Source organism: Cetorhinus maximus, chromosome 6 (assembly GCF_964194155.1).
Source record: "Cetorhinus maximus chromosome 6, sCetMax3.hap1.1, whole genome shotgun sequence".
Taxonomy (NCBI): domain Eukaryota; kingdom Metazoa; phylum Chordata; class Chondrichthyes; order Lamniformes; family Cetorhinidae; genus Cetorhinus; species Cetorhinus maximus.
Genome location: NC_135884.1, coordinates 84,486,256 through 84,500,679, shown reverse-complemented (window position 1 = coordinate 84,500,679; position 14,424 = coordinate 84,486,256). Strand labels below are relative to the sequence as shown.

Below are 14,424 nucleotides of genomic sequence, written 5' to 3'. Positions count from 1 at the left end.
TGTACCTCACTCCAAGATATCTAATTCACATTGATCTCCCCCCACCTCCCCATCTGTCCCCCAGACCATGATCCCCCACGATCATAATCCGTCCATCCACACTAACCCCTCCTGATTGACTACAATCTCTCTGACCAAATACGACCCTACTCCTGACTGCGTCTCTCCCCCACCAACCACAATTTCCCCCCAACCACAATCACTCCAACTACAATCCCTCCCTGAACCATAATCTCTCAAGGCCCCAATTCTCTCTCACTTTCCCTCCTTCTCTCTCTCTCTCACTGAAAACATTCTTCCGATTCAGAGCGCAGCTACTTAGCCAAGGCTGACACTTGAGGAGTTTATTATGATGGTGTAACTCTTTCGAGTTATCAGCAGATCGCATGTTAGTCTTTCGAGTACATTCACAGTTCTTGGTTTCCGGGAGTGGGACATGAACCCACAACCTTCTGATTCAAAGGCGAGGGTGCTATGAACTGAACCACAGCTGACACCTCATAGCTTATGGGTAATGTTCTAGCTTCAATAACTAGAAAGTAATTGGTTACCAGTAACATCCTGATTGTTACAATATGAGCAATATGATTTGGCAACTAAACCTCTTGATTAATGGCTCCTGTCTGGAAACTCCTTTCAGATTATTATTATTGGAAAGCTTTCCTGATACATGATTCCTTGGCTTTTCATCCTGACTTTTCATTTCCATATTTCACTTTGATCTGGTCTCACCTGCTTGTGCGCTACACGTCCTTTAAAGGAGTGCCCTTCTCAGAGGTCAGTATGGGCTTTGACGAGTCCCCTTTAAAAGGTTGGGCGTCCCAATCTTTTCATTTGGTCAGACCTCTCAGGGCTAGTCCATCTTCCCGAGCACAGAGAGATAGAGAGAGAGAGAGAGAGAGAGTGAGAAAGAGAGAGACAAAGTGTCGAGTGGAACCATTAGGACCTGCACTCGTGGTTCAAAACCACCAGACACCAAGAAAAAGGATTAACTCAAAGGAGAGAAGTCCTAGAAGAATTGTATTATTATTCAAGTCTGAGTCGGAGTTTGTGGGTTCAATATCCACCCCAGAGACTTGAGTACAAAATCTTGACTGGCACACCAATGTCGTACTGAAGGAATGCTGCACTGTCAAAGGAAACTCACCCCCTACTCCTCAACCCCCACCTATGGCACCTCCCCATGCCCACGCAGAAGATGCAACACCTGCCTCTTCACTTCCTCTCTCCTCACCGTCCAAGGGCCCAAACACTCCTTTCAAGTTAAGCAGCATTTCACTTGCATTTCCCCTTAGTCTACTGCATTCGTTGCTCCCAATGCGGTCTCCTCTACATTGGAGAGACCAAACGCAAACTGGGCAATCCGCTTTGCAGAACACCTGCGGTCTGTCCGCAAGAAAGACCCAAACCTCCCTGTCGCTTGCCATTTCAACACTCCACCCTGCTCTCTTGCCCACATGTCTGTCCTTGGCTTGCTGCATTGTTCCAGTGAAGCCCAACGCAAACTGGAGGAACAGCACCTCATCTTCCGACTAGGTACTTTATAGCCTTCCGGACTGAATATTAAATTCAACAACTTTAGATCTTGAACTCCCTCCTCTATCCCCACCCCCTTTCCGTTTCTTCCCCTTCCCTTTTGTTTTTTCCAATAATTTATATAGATTTTTCTTTTGCCACCTATTTCCATTATTTTTAAATCTATACCTGTAATGCCCTGTCAGTCTTTCCACCCCACCCCCACTAGAGCTGTACCTTGAGTGTCCTGCCATCCATTCTTAATTAGCACATTCTCTTAGGTAATATCACCACCTTTAATACCTTTGTTCCTTTATCTGTGACATCTTTTGATTATCTGCTCCTATCACTGCTTGCTTGTCCCTACAACCACCCACCCCCCCACCCCACCTTAAACCAGCCTATATTTCACCCCTCTCCTAACTTTACAGTTCTGTCGAAGGGTCATGAGGACTCGAAACGTCAACTCTTTTCTTCTCCGCCGATGCTGCCAGACCTGCTGAGTTTTTCCAGGTAATTTTGTTTTTGTTTTGGATTTCCAGCATCCGCAGTAGTTTTTTGTTTTTATCACTCAAACATTACCTAGTTACATTGCTATTTGTGGGAGCTCACTGTGAGTAAATCAGCATCTTTTCTACATAAGGACAGTGGCAGTACTTCAACAGAATTTAATTGACTGAAAAGTGTGTTGGGACATTCTGAGGTTGTGAAAGATGCTATAGAGAAACAAGACTTGCTTTCTGCTGTAAAGAGGGGTTGATCTCCACAATGCCGTCCGATATTTAGACTGGTTGTATAAACTGATCCCCATGGCTAACACGAAAGGGTTACATTTCTGCTGGGGTTCTTCCAAATGGACTCAGCCCAGTTGGATGGGCAATTGCACATTAACATTGGTGGATGTACCAGGAGAGAGAGAGAGAGAGAAAGAGTGAGAGAGAGAGAGAAACTAAGAGAAACACACATGAGAGTGGGAGACAGACAGAGCGAGAAAGACAAGGCAACAGAGATCAGATGTCTAACTCATCAGTCTGGGCTGGATTTGAATCCACGCTCAATGCTCTAACCCACCACACTAGACAATCCCACTCCCAGTCCGGTCGATTCATTTAATAATAAATCTGATCCAGGCATAGAATTCCAAAATCCACACCACTTCCCTTTCACTGGCATTGTTTCAAGTTCACAGTTCAAGCGTGGAATGTTTCCAGATATGCAGTTAGCACTTTTCTGCTCTTGGCTGGCGTTACTGTAGATAGGAGCCCATTGCCGAGAGCTTTCTCACAGGCGGAAAGGGTTTGTTTGTGTTCGGCGTTGGAACCAGGCCAAGAAGATCCAGATTTCAAAAGGCATTTTTGCATCTGTGATCCACACAGACCAGGAGAATCAGGGCTCCCATCATCAGGCTCTGCTGACTTATCACATCTACACTCCGGGGTGGATACCGGGATGATTGCCCTGACTAACCCGTGTTGGTGAAGGAAAATTGGGCAGATTTCCAATACCCCAATACTACCTATTGACTCTTGGTGAGACCTTGGATATCAGGTAAAGAAAGACTTGCATTTATACAGCACTTTTTATGACCACTGGACATCTTAAAGTGCTTTAGAGCCAATTAAATACTTTTGAAGTGTAGTCACTGTTGCTACACAGGAAACCGTGGCAGCTAAATTTGCGCACAGCAAGCTCCCACAAATAGCAATGTGATAATGACCAGACAATGTTATTTTTTATGATGTTGATAAAGACATGGTTGGGCACAACTATAAAGGTCCTCCACAGCTAGATAGCTGGCCAGCTCACCTGTGAATAGTGACTGCGTGGGCCCATGGAACTGAATCAGGGAGGAAGAGAGAGGGGGGTTACAGCTCTCGGGAGAGAAACATCGGAAGCTCATTGGCTTGGAAGAGTGAGGGCCAGTGAGGAGTAGAATGGTGAAGCGTTAGTCTATGTCCAAATGCAACAAGATCTTGGCAATATCCAGGCTTGGGCTGAAAAGTGGAAAGTAACATTCGCGCCACACAAGTGCCAGGCAGTGACCATCTCCAACCAGAAAGAATCTCACGATCTCCCCTTGACATTCAATGGCATTACCATCGCTGAATTCTCCACTAGCGACATCCTGGGGATTACCATTGACCAGAAACTAGTGAGAAAAAAACTACGGCTGCAAGAGCAGAGGCGAGGAATCTTTTATGTCTTGAGTCTATGAGTTCACCAGTCGAGTAAACTCGAATTGCACGCCTTCATATACACTTGTTAGTTGATGCTTGCTATCAATAACGGAGAGAGACAGACATAAGAACAAACAGTGATTGTTTATTGTAACAGAAGACAGAGCACTAAATCCTTGCATGCTCCCACAACCACCTCCAGCTGTAGACTCTCAAGTTAACCAGTAGCCCACACTGTACAATGATTGGTCAGCACTGTCACATTGTGAGTCCATTTGCATTCTCTTAAAGGTACACGGTACTCCACTTTACCGCAGAATCCTGCAGCAAGTAACTCACCTCCTTACCCCCCAAAGCCTGTCCACCATCTACAAGGCACAAGTCAGGAGTGTGATGGAATGCTTCCCACTTGCCTGGATGAGTGCAGCTCCCACAATGCTCCAGAAGCTTGACACCATCCAGGACAAAGCAGCCCGCTTGATTGGCACCAAATTCACAAACATTCACTCCCTCCACCACTGACGCACATTAGCAGCAGTGTATACCATCTACAAGATGCAATGCAGTAATTCACCAAGGCTCCTTAAACAGCACCTTCCAAACCCACGACCGCTACCATCTAGAAGGACAAGGGCAGCAGATACATGGGAACACCACCACCTGGAAGTTCCCCTCCAAGCCACTCACCATCCTGACTTGGAAATATATCACCGTTCCTTCACTGTCACTGGGTCAAAATCCTGGAACTCCCTCCCTAACAGCACTGTGGGTGTACCTACACCACATGGACCGCAGCAGTTCAAGGAGGCAGCTCACCACCACCTTCTCAAGGACAATTAGGGATAGGCAATAAATTCTGGCTTAGCCAGCAACGCCCACATCCTGTAAATAAATTTTTAAAATGTTGTGACACTCCCCATTCCCAGCTTGACCAGCCCCTTCAGAGGATGGACTCTCATGCAGAAAGGAAAGGGCAAAGCACAAAGGGCAACTTAACCCCTTCCCTCCCAAGACTCCCTCCTAAACATCTCATAGGGTGGCATTGACTGATCCCAGCAGCAGGCCCTCAATTCACCATGGGAGAGTAAAACAATGGAGGACATAATATGGGTTTCTATGACGATCTGACAAAAGGTTTTGCTTTCATATACTGCATGTTGTCACCAAGCCACACAGCGCTTAATCATCCCAGACTCCAGTCCTTATGTCTGCTGAAGCAGCTGAGGAAGCAGTGATGGTAAAAGAATTGGGCTCTTTCCCCATTGACTGGAGAGAGGGAAGCAGAGGAGAGTCAGTCCAAGTTCCTGCTTCTGCTCATCCTCCAAGAGCCTCTGCTGTGCACTGATAGTGAGCATGCCTGTGGCCCATTAACATCCGATACATGTTATTGTGGTTTGTACTTGAAGAATAGGTCATCCATAGTTCCGGCTCACTGCCCAGCAGTTTTAAAACCCTTCCCTTCACGTTTAAATCCCTCCATAGCCTCACCCAGCCCCATAACCCTTCAAGATCACTGCGTTCTTCCAACTCTGGCCACTTGTGCACCCCCTATTCTCTTCCCCTCCACCATTGATAAAGTTGCTGTCCATTTCCTAAGCTCTAGAATCCCCTCACAGCTTTTATTCCCCCCTTAAAACCTCCCTCATTCACCAAGCTTTTAGTCACACATCCTAATACCTCCCTCTATGGCTTGTGTCAATGTTTGTCTGATTACAACTTGAGGGGTTTGGCTAAATGTGCCATATAGACGCAAATTGTTTGTTGCTGCTTTGTTCAGTGTACCCGAACCCGAACCCCCAACTCGAAGCAGACAAGAGAGGGAGAGAATGCTCCATCCTTCAAAGGGTTAAAGACCAGGGTTCATTTTGCAGACTGTACATTCAAGTTGATTGTGTTAAGCCAGAATCTGGAGTAACAGCTGAGAGACATTAATCAACGCTCTTGGGCTAATCTACACATCAGGCATTCATCATGCAAAAATCAATCCATTTGGTTTCAATAACTTTAGAAATTGGAAGATGCTGCACCAACAATTAAGGAGCAATTATGTCTGCGGCTCTTTGTATTTTGAATGCTTGATCTGCAGCCTTTGTCAGTACTGTGTCTTGAGCTTTGTGAGGTGGCAGTGTTTGGGGGGGAAGGGGGGATGGGCAGATGCCATCTGAATGAACAGTTCTGTAGTCCTGCACAAGTTCCCTGCTATTTTAAGATTCTGAACTCATTTCTTGAGAGTGTTTAGTGTCTCTGAATAAAATATCCTCACCACCATCATCTCTCAATGCCCTCACCTGAACAAGTTGGAGGCAATGTGGACCTTTTTGTTTCCAGAAGTTTCTGGCACAGGAGGAGGCCATTGGGCCCATCCTGTCTGTGCTAGCTCTTTGCTAGAACAATCCAAAGCCAATCCCACTGCCCCATGCTCTCCCCACAGCACTGTATCTTCCTCAGCTTCACTTATTTATTCAATTTTCCCTTAAAAATTGATCTCTCCATCATCCACATATGCTGTGGCGAAACGTTCTACATTCCAAAAATTCTCTGCTGAGAAACATCCCCCGCTGACAATTCTCCTCACCTATAGTAACAGTTTAAAACTGACCTTTCTTTCTCAGGATGTAGGCATTGACTGGCAAGGCCAGCATTTGTTACCCGTCTCTAACTGCCCTTGGGCTGAGTGGCTTGCTGGGCCATTTCAGAGGGCAGTTAAGAGTCAACCACATTGCTGTGGGTCTGGAGTCAATTAGGTCAGACCGGGTGAGGATGGCAGATTTCCTTCCCTAAAGGACATTAGTGAACCAGATGGGGTTTTACAACAATCGATGATAGTTGTCATGGTCACCATTACTGAGGATAGTTTTCAATTCCAGATTTATTTATTGAATCTTTATTCCACCAGCTGCCATGGTGGATTTGAACCCATGTCCCCAGAGCATTAGCCTGGGCCTCTAGATTACTAGTCCAACAACATTACCACTATGCCACTATTGCCCCTATTTTCCAAGAGGAAAGACATTTTCACTGGGACATAAGGAGCCCACGCTCTATCAGGACCTCAGCAGCTCAGGCTATACAGTGGGCAGCCATTCCAATGAGGAGACTCACTTACAGACATTATTTAAAAAGGCACAATCAGCAAAGCTGAGCTCGTGGCTGGGCAAAGGCCTGGCATTGAGGAAGCAGCATTTTACCATTGATGATATTGTCGAGGGGGGTTCACTGTGGGTGCCATGGCAACTGAGCTGCATTATCCAGTGGATTGGAGGCTACAGCCGCACTGGAGTCCACGTAGTTCAAGGTCAGGTGGACGAGGCCACAAGAAGCAGAGAGCCGGGGGTACTGGCCGAGAGGCAGGAGGTAGTCGATGGTACCCTCCCTAGGGGCTATACCCTCCACAGGTCAGCTATCAAATTACCCAATGGGAAAGTGTCCATCCAGTGACCATACCAGAGAGTCCCCATCCAGTCACCTTTTAGGCAAAAGCCCATCCGGTGACCCTAAGGGCCAGTGACCATCCAGTGACCATGCAGGCAAGTCCCCATCCGCTGACCCTATGGGTGAGTGCCCATCCAATAACCCTATGGGCAAGTTTCAATGGTGGATGCTATTAGCAAATTGTCCATCCAGCAGTTCCACAGGTGTCAGCGCAGTACTCGATTGGAAAGAATCTATCTAGGGACTCCATGGACAAGAGTCTGGATAAGACAGTATCTAGCCATAATTCTTTCCCCTTGATGTGCACTGTACTTGGCTCCTGTACACGACAAACTGAAGCCACAGCATCATTGTTCAATACAGAATGGAATAGACTAAAAGTATTCAGACATTTATTATTCACCCTATACAAGTCAAAAGAAGAATAATGAATGAACATTTTCAGGACAGTTAAACATGTACGCAATATCTCCTGGTCTCTGATACCAAAGACCAATCGATTATGGTAGAAGTGAAAATGAGGCAGGAGTGATAAACATTTGACACTCTGGCACTGGAAGATCAAACAATTTCCCTGGAAGCCCCTGGATGTGAATTTAAGTTGGTTGGTTCAGTGCTGGGAATGAATAAATAAAAAGAACTTCAATGTATTGTCTCAGGTGTTTTTGTACAGATTCCCTGGGCATATTTGCTTCAAAGGGTTGGCCTTTTCCTTCATGTTGTGACTTCTTTCCCAATACCTGATTGGGCAGATGGGTCCTTCTTGCTAGAGAGCTGCCTTCAGCACATAGGTTGCCATGCACTTGCCTGATCCAAGTTTTCAATATTATTCCCTCTTGGAGACACTTCAAGTCCTCATTGCTCTCTTACTAATATTGTGCTCTGCGAAGACTCCAGCAGCTAGACTTATTGTTTTCTAATTCATAAAGGAATTTTTTTTTGAGGGGAGGGATGGGTGTGGGGAGTGCAGAGGTGAAGTTTTCTGACTCTGTTTCTGGGTTATGGACGGAAAATCGCGTGGGCCTTGTGCAGATTGATCACTCAGGCAAAAAGAAGGCAACCAAAGCTGGGGAGGGTGGAGGTGCAACAACGGCAAAACAGGCCTCACTGAAGCCAATCACAACACCCACAATGATGTTCAGAGAGAAGTGAATAAATAGCAAGCCAGTGGCAGTTGTCCGCAGATATGCTTCAACAAAGTCCATTCTGATCCTCTAGTCAATGGCAAGTCTGTCCTGCATCTCTACGCACAAGGAGCTGGGTGAGAGTGGGTGATACTGTTCCAGATGCTTCTGTTCGCGGTGAGGGAGGCGCATGCACATGGAGAAGCGGGTGTTGAGTTTTTTTTCCCAGTAACAGCAGGCAACAATGATGGAAGTCATTCACCTTGCATATGCCGGTGGTCAAGGACCCCAGTGACCTGTAACAAAGTACCACAGCTAAGACAACATGATTACCAGGCAGCAACAACTCGATTCGAACTATAGACGATGTTAAGTCCCCAGCAGTCTCAAAATAACAACATAATCTACTAGGCAAGATAACAGAGGCAAAACCCTTGGGTTCACAGTACAGCTGAAGGCTGCCTCTTCCCTCTGCTTACTCGGTTCACCTCTGAGACAGAAGGTTGTGGGTCTGAATACCACTCCAGGGACTTGAGCACAACAATCTAGGCCAACAGTAGTACTGAGGGAGTGCTGCACTGTCAGGAGGTGTCATCTTTAAGGTGAGGCTGTCTGTCCTCTCAGGGAATGTAAAAGATCCCATGGCGCTATTTTGAAGAACAGAGGAATTCTCCCTGGTGGCCTGGTCAATATTTATCCCTCAATCAACATCACTAGAACAGTTCATGTCCAAAAGCAGCAAGACCTGGACAATATTCAGGCTTGGGCTGACAAGTGGCAAGTAACATTCGCACCACACAAGTGTCAGGCACAAATGACTATCTCCAGCAGCAGAGAATCTAACCATCACTCCTTGACATTCAATGGCATTACCATCGCTGAATCCCCCACTATCAACATCCTTGAAAAGAAACTGAACTGGGCCAGCCATATAAATACTGTGGCTACAAGAGCAGGTAAGAGGCTAGGAATCCTGCAGCGAGTAACTCACATCCTGACTCCCTAAAGCCTGTCCACCATCTACAAGGCACAAGTTAGGAGTGTGACGGAATAATCTCCGCTTGCCTGGATGAGTGCAGCTTCAATAACACTCAAGAAGCTCAACATCATCCAGGGCAAAGCAGTACACTTGATTGACACATCATCCACAAACATTCACTCCCTCCACCATCAATGTACAGTAGCAGCAGTGTGTACCATCTACAAGATGCACTGCAGCAACTCACCAAGGCTTATTAGACAGCACCTCCCAAACCCACAACCTGTGCCATCTAGAAGGACAAAGGCAGCAGATACATGGGAACACCACCATCTGGAAGTTCCCCTCCAAGTCACTCACCATCCTGACTTGGAAATATATCTCTGTTCCTTCAGTGTCGCTGGGTCAAAATCGTGGAACTCCCTAACAGCACTGTGGGTGTACCTACACCATATGGACTGCAGCGGTTCAAGAAGGCAGCTCACCACCACCTTCTCAAGGGCAACTAGGGATGGGCAATAAATGCTGGCCTAGCCAGCGATGCCCACATCTTGTGAATGAATTTTTAAAATATTATCCAGTCATTACCACACTGCGGTTTGTGGGAGCTTGCACAAATTGGCTACCACGGTTCCTACATTAAAAGAGAGACCATACTTGAAAAACACTTCAAGGCACGTTGGGCATCCTGAGATCATGAAAGATGCGATATAAATGCAATCTTCCTTTTTAACGATGAGCCAATCCTCAAAGTTCTGATCCCCAGTCACCATCAGCTGAGCAGTGAAGATGTTATGTACTGGTCTCAATGTCCCAGATTTGGGTGTGTGGGGCAGGGGAGGAAGGAACCAGCTAACATTCCCACTGCTGGTTTCGATGGAGTGACCCCCAAGACCGTGGCTTATGTGGACATCAGGCACATAAATAATGCCTCCAGTCTAATGGGAATTTGGGCAGGAGGTCAATGAGTCCATCAGGATTTTCCACATTAAAATGGCGTGAAAAATCCCAGTTGCCACAAGTGTGAATTCATATCTACATCGATAAGGAAGAAACAAACTTGACTGCGATGCTCCCCACAGTTCAGCAGCCTCACACTCATTCTAATGTATGACTGTAATTTTCCAAGATGCACCAAACCTCTATAAATACTCTCTGTAACTTTGAAAGGGAACAAAACAATAATCCTACATCTACTCAATGTCCCCATGCATGATCCCAACCATGCAGGAGGTCGATTTGACCTAGGAGCAGTCTCATTGGAGTCTCTGGCTCCTATAATAAATGGAATCTACAGCATGGAAACAGGTCATTTGGCTCATGGCTCCATGCTGTGTTTATGCTTCGCTTGGGCCTCCCTCCATCCTATTGCACCAAATTTGCAAATCCTTCTATTCCTTAATCTCTTGTCTACTTATCTATCTTAAAGGCATTTATGAAATTCACCTCAACTACTCAAAGAGGTAGCAGGTGCAACATTCTCACCACTTTCTTAGTAAAGTAGTTTCTCCTGAATTCTTCATTGGATTTATCGGTGATTATCTTATATATTTGTAGTCGCTTAGTAGTACAGGACTTGAGTATTGCAGAAAAAGAGAGTCATTTTGTCGAAGCTTTTCGCCTTGCACTCACCAGGACAGGTTCGCAAGAATACCAAATTTAAAAGGGAACAACTATTTATACTGTATGATTGGTTGGCCAGTGGACTCTGATTGTTAGAAGTGTTGCCATGGAGAACATAATAGGGAAAGTACTGTGTGCAACCAGCCCGTGCCTGCAAAACTCAGAACATAGTGTTCAGCATTAGATGCAATTGCATGGTTGGACAGCACTTGCTAAACAATCCCGATTGTGCTAAGAATTACACTGACAGCCAATTCAAGGTTATCAGTTGTGCTTGCAATGTGGCTCAATTATGCATGCTATAAGCTACATATTTTCGCACAGAGTCCTGTCCTTTGCAGACAGTAGGAGCATGTCCACGCATTGAGCCTTTTACAACTAAACAAAAGCTTGGGGGGCAGTCATTCCCTTTGGGGTTCATTCCCCATTGCAATCAGAATCAACCCGCCTGGTTTGAATTTAAATAAAAGCTTGGCAGTTAACCATTCCCTGGCGCATTCTCCATGGCAACACCTCTACTAGTCAGAGTATGCTTGCCAACCAGTCAGCACCCTTTTCTCATGCGGTATAAATTGTTGTTCCCTTGACAACCGGCATTTTTACAAATCTGTCCTGGTGAGTGCAAGACAAAAAGCTTCAACAGCATGTTCCTTTTTTCAGCAAAACCTTAAAATCATGATCCCCTAGTTTTGGCCTACCCCACAAGTAAAAGCATCTTCTCTATGTCTGCCCTGTCAAACACTTCATAATTTTAAAGGCCTCTATCAGGTCACCCCTCAGCTTTCTCCTTTCTAGAGAAAAGAACACCAGTCTCTTCAATCTTTCCTGATAAGTATTACCTCTCCGTTCTGGTATCATCCTTATGAATCCTTTTCTCCCCTTCTCCAGTGCCTCTATATCCTATTGTTAATATGAGGACCAGAGCTGAATACAGCATTCCAAGTGTGGTCTAACCAAGGTTCTGGACAGCCTTAACTCAAATTATCTGCTTTTTAATTCAATTCTACACACATGACCCTCCTTTTTGGTCCTTTGAAGAACATGTTTGGCCAACAAATGCCTTGAATTGAGGACCATTCTGCCACTACTTACATCGGAAGAGTTGTTTCATGACCCGGTAGCAGTTATCAAATAAAGCCTTGGGCCTGATGGACTTCCTCCTGCTTTGTTCATCCATGTCACTAATATGATATAGGATTTCCTCCACTCGCTCGTCTTCAATATTTTCAACCTAAACATTCAATAGAAAAGAGGAGGGATTCACCAAACAACGACAGGGAAGACAATGAATTTGGACAATATTTAAACCACAGTTGAGGTAGGGGTTTCTATTTGTTTTTTCACGGTAGGTGTTCCAGTCGGTTTTACCTAATTAACTGGGTGGTGATCCACAATGCTATATTTCCAACCACTTAGCCTCATCCAATATTACGGTTGGATTTCACACAAGCATCAGCAGTGACCCCCTAAAATTAGACCCCAATGATGTGATCTAGGCCAGTGTTGTCCAACAGAAATTGCTGACAATCCACAGAGAATGGCTGCAGCCAAACCATTTTAGCCCACGCGCTAGTTTTAGTGGAAAGCACCTTGTACGCAATATAGATAAATATAATTCACGTGTGCATACTTAACACATATTATCACTATTCAGTAAGCAAGGCTGTAAAATACTCAGTGTCCTTAAAACACTCACCCACTCTTCCTACTTTGCCAACAAATGCACAAAGTAAGTTTAAAATACATTTCCAAACACTGCGTCTCTGAGCATTAAAATTCACATGGTCAATGTTGCTGTTTATTCTTCATTTTTATTTACTAATCAGAAATTTAATTAGTCACATCTGGACTCCCACATGTGGCTTGCAAGTAATGTAGTAGACAAAGCTAATCTCAAGGCCTCAGCACTATTACCATCACTATGTCATCCAGTATCAACAGCCTGGGAATCGCCTTTGACCAGAACCTTAACTGGAATAGTTATGTAAATACTGTGGCTACTAGAGCAGGTCAGAGGCTTGGTTTTCCACATTGAGTGGTTCACCTCCTCACTCCTCAAGCCCAGATTCTGATGGAATATTCCCCACTTTCTCCCAACACTCAAGAAGCTTGAGGCCATCCAGGACAAAGCAATCTGCTCAGTTTTTTAAAAATACATTCTTTTATGGATATGGGTATCACTGGCTAGGCCAGCATTTATTATCCATCCCTAATTGTCCTTGAGAAGGTGGTGGTGAGCTGCCTTCCTGAACCCCTGCAGTCCATGCGGTATAGGCACACCCACAGTGCTGTTAGGAAAGGAGTTCCAGTTTTTTGATCCAGCGACAGCGAAGGAACAGTGATATCATTCCAAATCAGGATCATATGTGGCTTGGAGGGGAACTTGCAGGTGGTGGTGTTCCCATGCATCTACTGCTCTTGTCCTTCTAGGCCGTAGAGGTCATGGGTTTGGAAGGTGCTGTCTAAGAAGACTTGGTGTGTTGCTGCAGTGCATCTTGTAGATGGTACATACTGCTGCAACTGTGCGTTGGTGGTGGAGGGAGTAAATGTTTAAGGTGGTGGGATAGAGTGCCAATCAAGTGGGCTGCTTTCTCCTGGATGGTTTCAAGCATTTTGAGTGTTGTTGGAGCTGCACTCATCCAGGCAGGTGGAGAGTATCCCGTCGCATTCCTGACTTGTGCCTTGTAGATGGTGGACAGATTTTGGGGAGTCAGGAGGTGAGTTAATCACCACAGGATTCCTGGCCTCTGACCTGCTCTTGCAGCCACAGTATTTATATGGCTAGTCCAGTTCAGTTTCTGGTCAATGGGAACCCCCAGAATATTGATAGTGGGGGATTCAAAGATGGTAATGGCATTGAATGTCAAGGAGAGATAGTCAGATCCTCTGTTGTTGGAGATGGTAGTTGCTTGGCACTTGTGTGGCACAAATGTTACTTGCCACTTGTCAGCCCAAGCCTAGACATTGTCCAGGTCTTGTTGCATTTGGAAATGGACTGCTTCAGTATCTGAGGAATTGCAAATGGTCCTGAACATTATTAGTGAGCATCCCCACTTCTGGCCGTATGATATTGGCACCCTATACACTGGCTAAAGCATCCACTCCTTCCTTCAACAGAATGCCATGGCTATAGTGTGTACTGTCTACAAAATGCACTGCATTAACTTGTCAAGGTTTCTTCAGTAACATGTCCAAAACACGTGACCTCTACTACCCCCAGGGACAAGGGCAGCAGGCACATGGGAATACCACCATCTGCAAGTTCCCCTCCAAATCACACACCATTCGGACTTGGAACTATCTCGCTGTTTCTTCATCTTCCATGGGTCAAAAACTTGTAACTCCCTCCCTAACAGCACTGTGGGCGTACCAACACCAGATGGACTGCAGTGGTTCAAGAAGGCAGCTTACCACCACCTTCTCAAGGACAGTTAGGAATGGACAATAAAAGCTGGTCTTGCCAGTGACACTGACATCCTGAAAATTATATACATTTTAAATGCTGATGCTAGATAGTTACATCAGTGCAGCCCTCGGTCATCCACCCACTCTTATAAAATGGTTGTCCAAGGTT

At 45.5% G+C, this 14,424-nt stretch overlaps 1 protein-coding gene across 3 annotated transcripts in view; it reads right to left on the bottom strand.

Moving 5' to 3' along the window:
- Positions 1–7,493: 7,493 nt before the first annotated feature.
- il34 (interleukin 34) overlaps positions 7,494–14,424 on the bottom strand; it is a 50,004-nt gene continuing 43,073 nt past the window's right edge. For all 3 annotated transcript variants that reach the window (XM_078543947.1, XM_078543949.1, XM_078543948.1), the window contains 2 exons: positions 11,943–12,081; positions 7,494–8,544 (listed from right to left, as the gene is read on the bottom strand). In XM_078543947.1, coding sequence (XP_078400073.1) covers positions 8,528–8,544; positions 11,943–12,081 — 156 coding nt within the window. In that variant the 3' untranslated portion in view covers positions 7,494–8,527. The remainder of the gene's footprint in view (positions 8,545–11,942; positions 12,082–14,424) is intronic.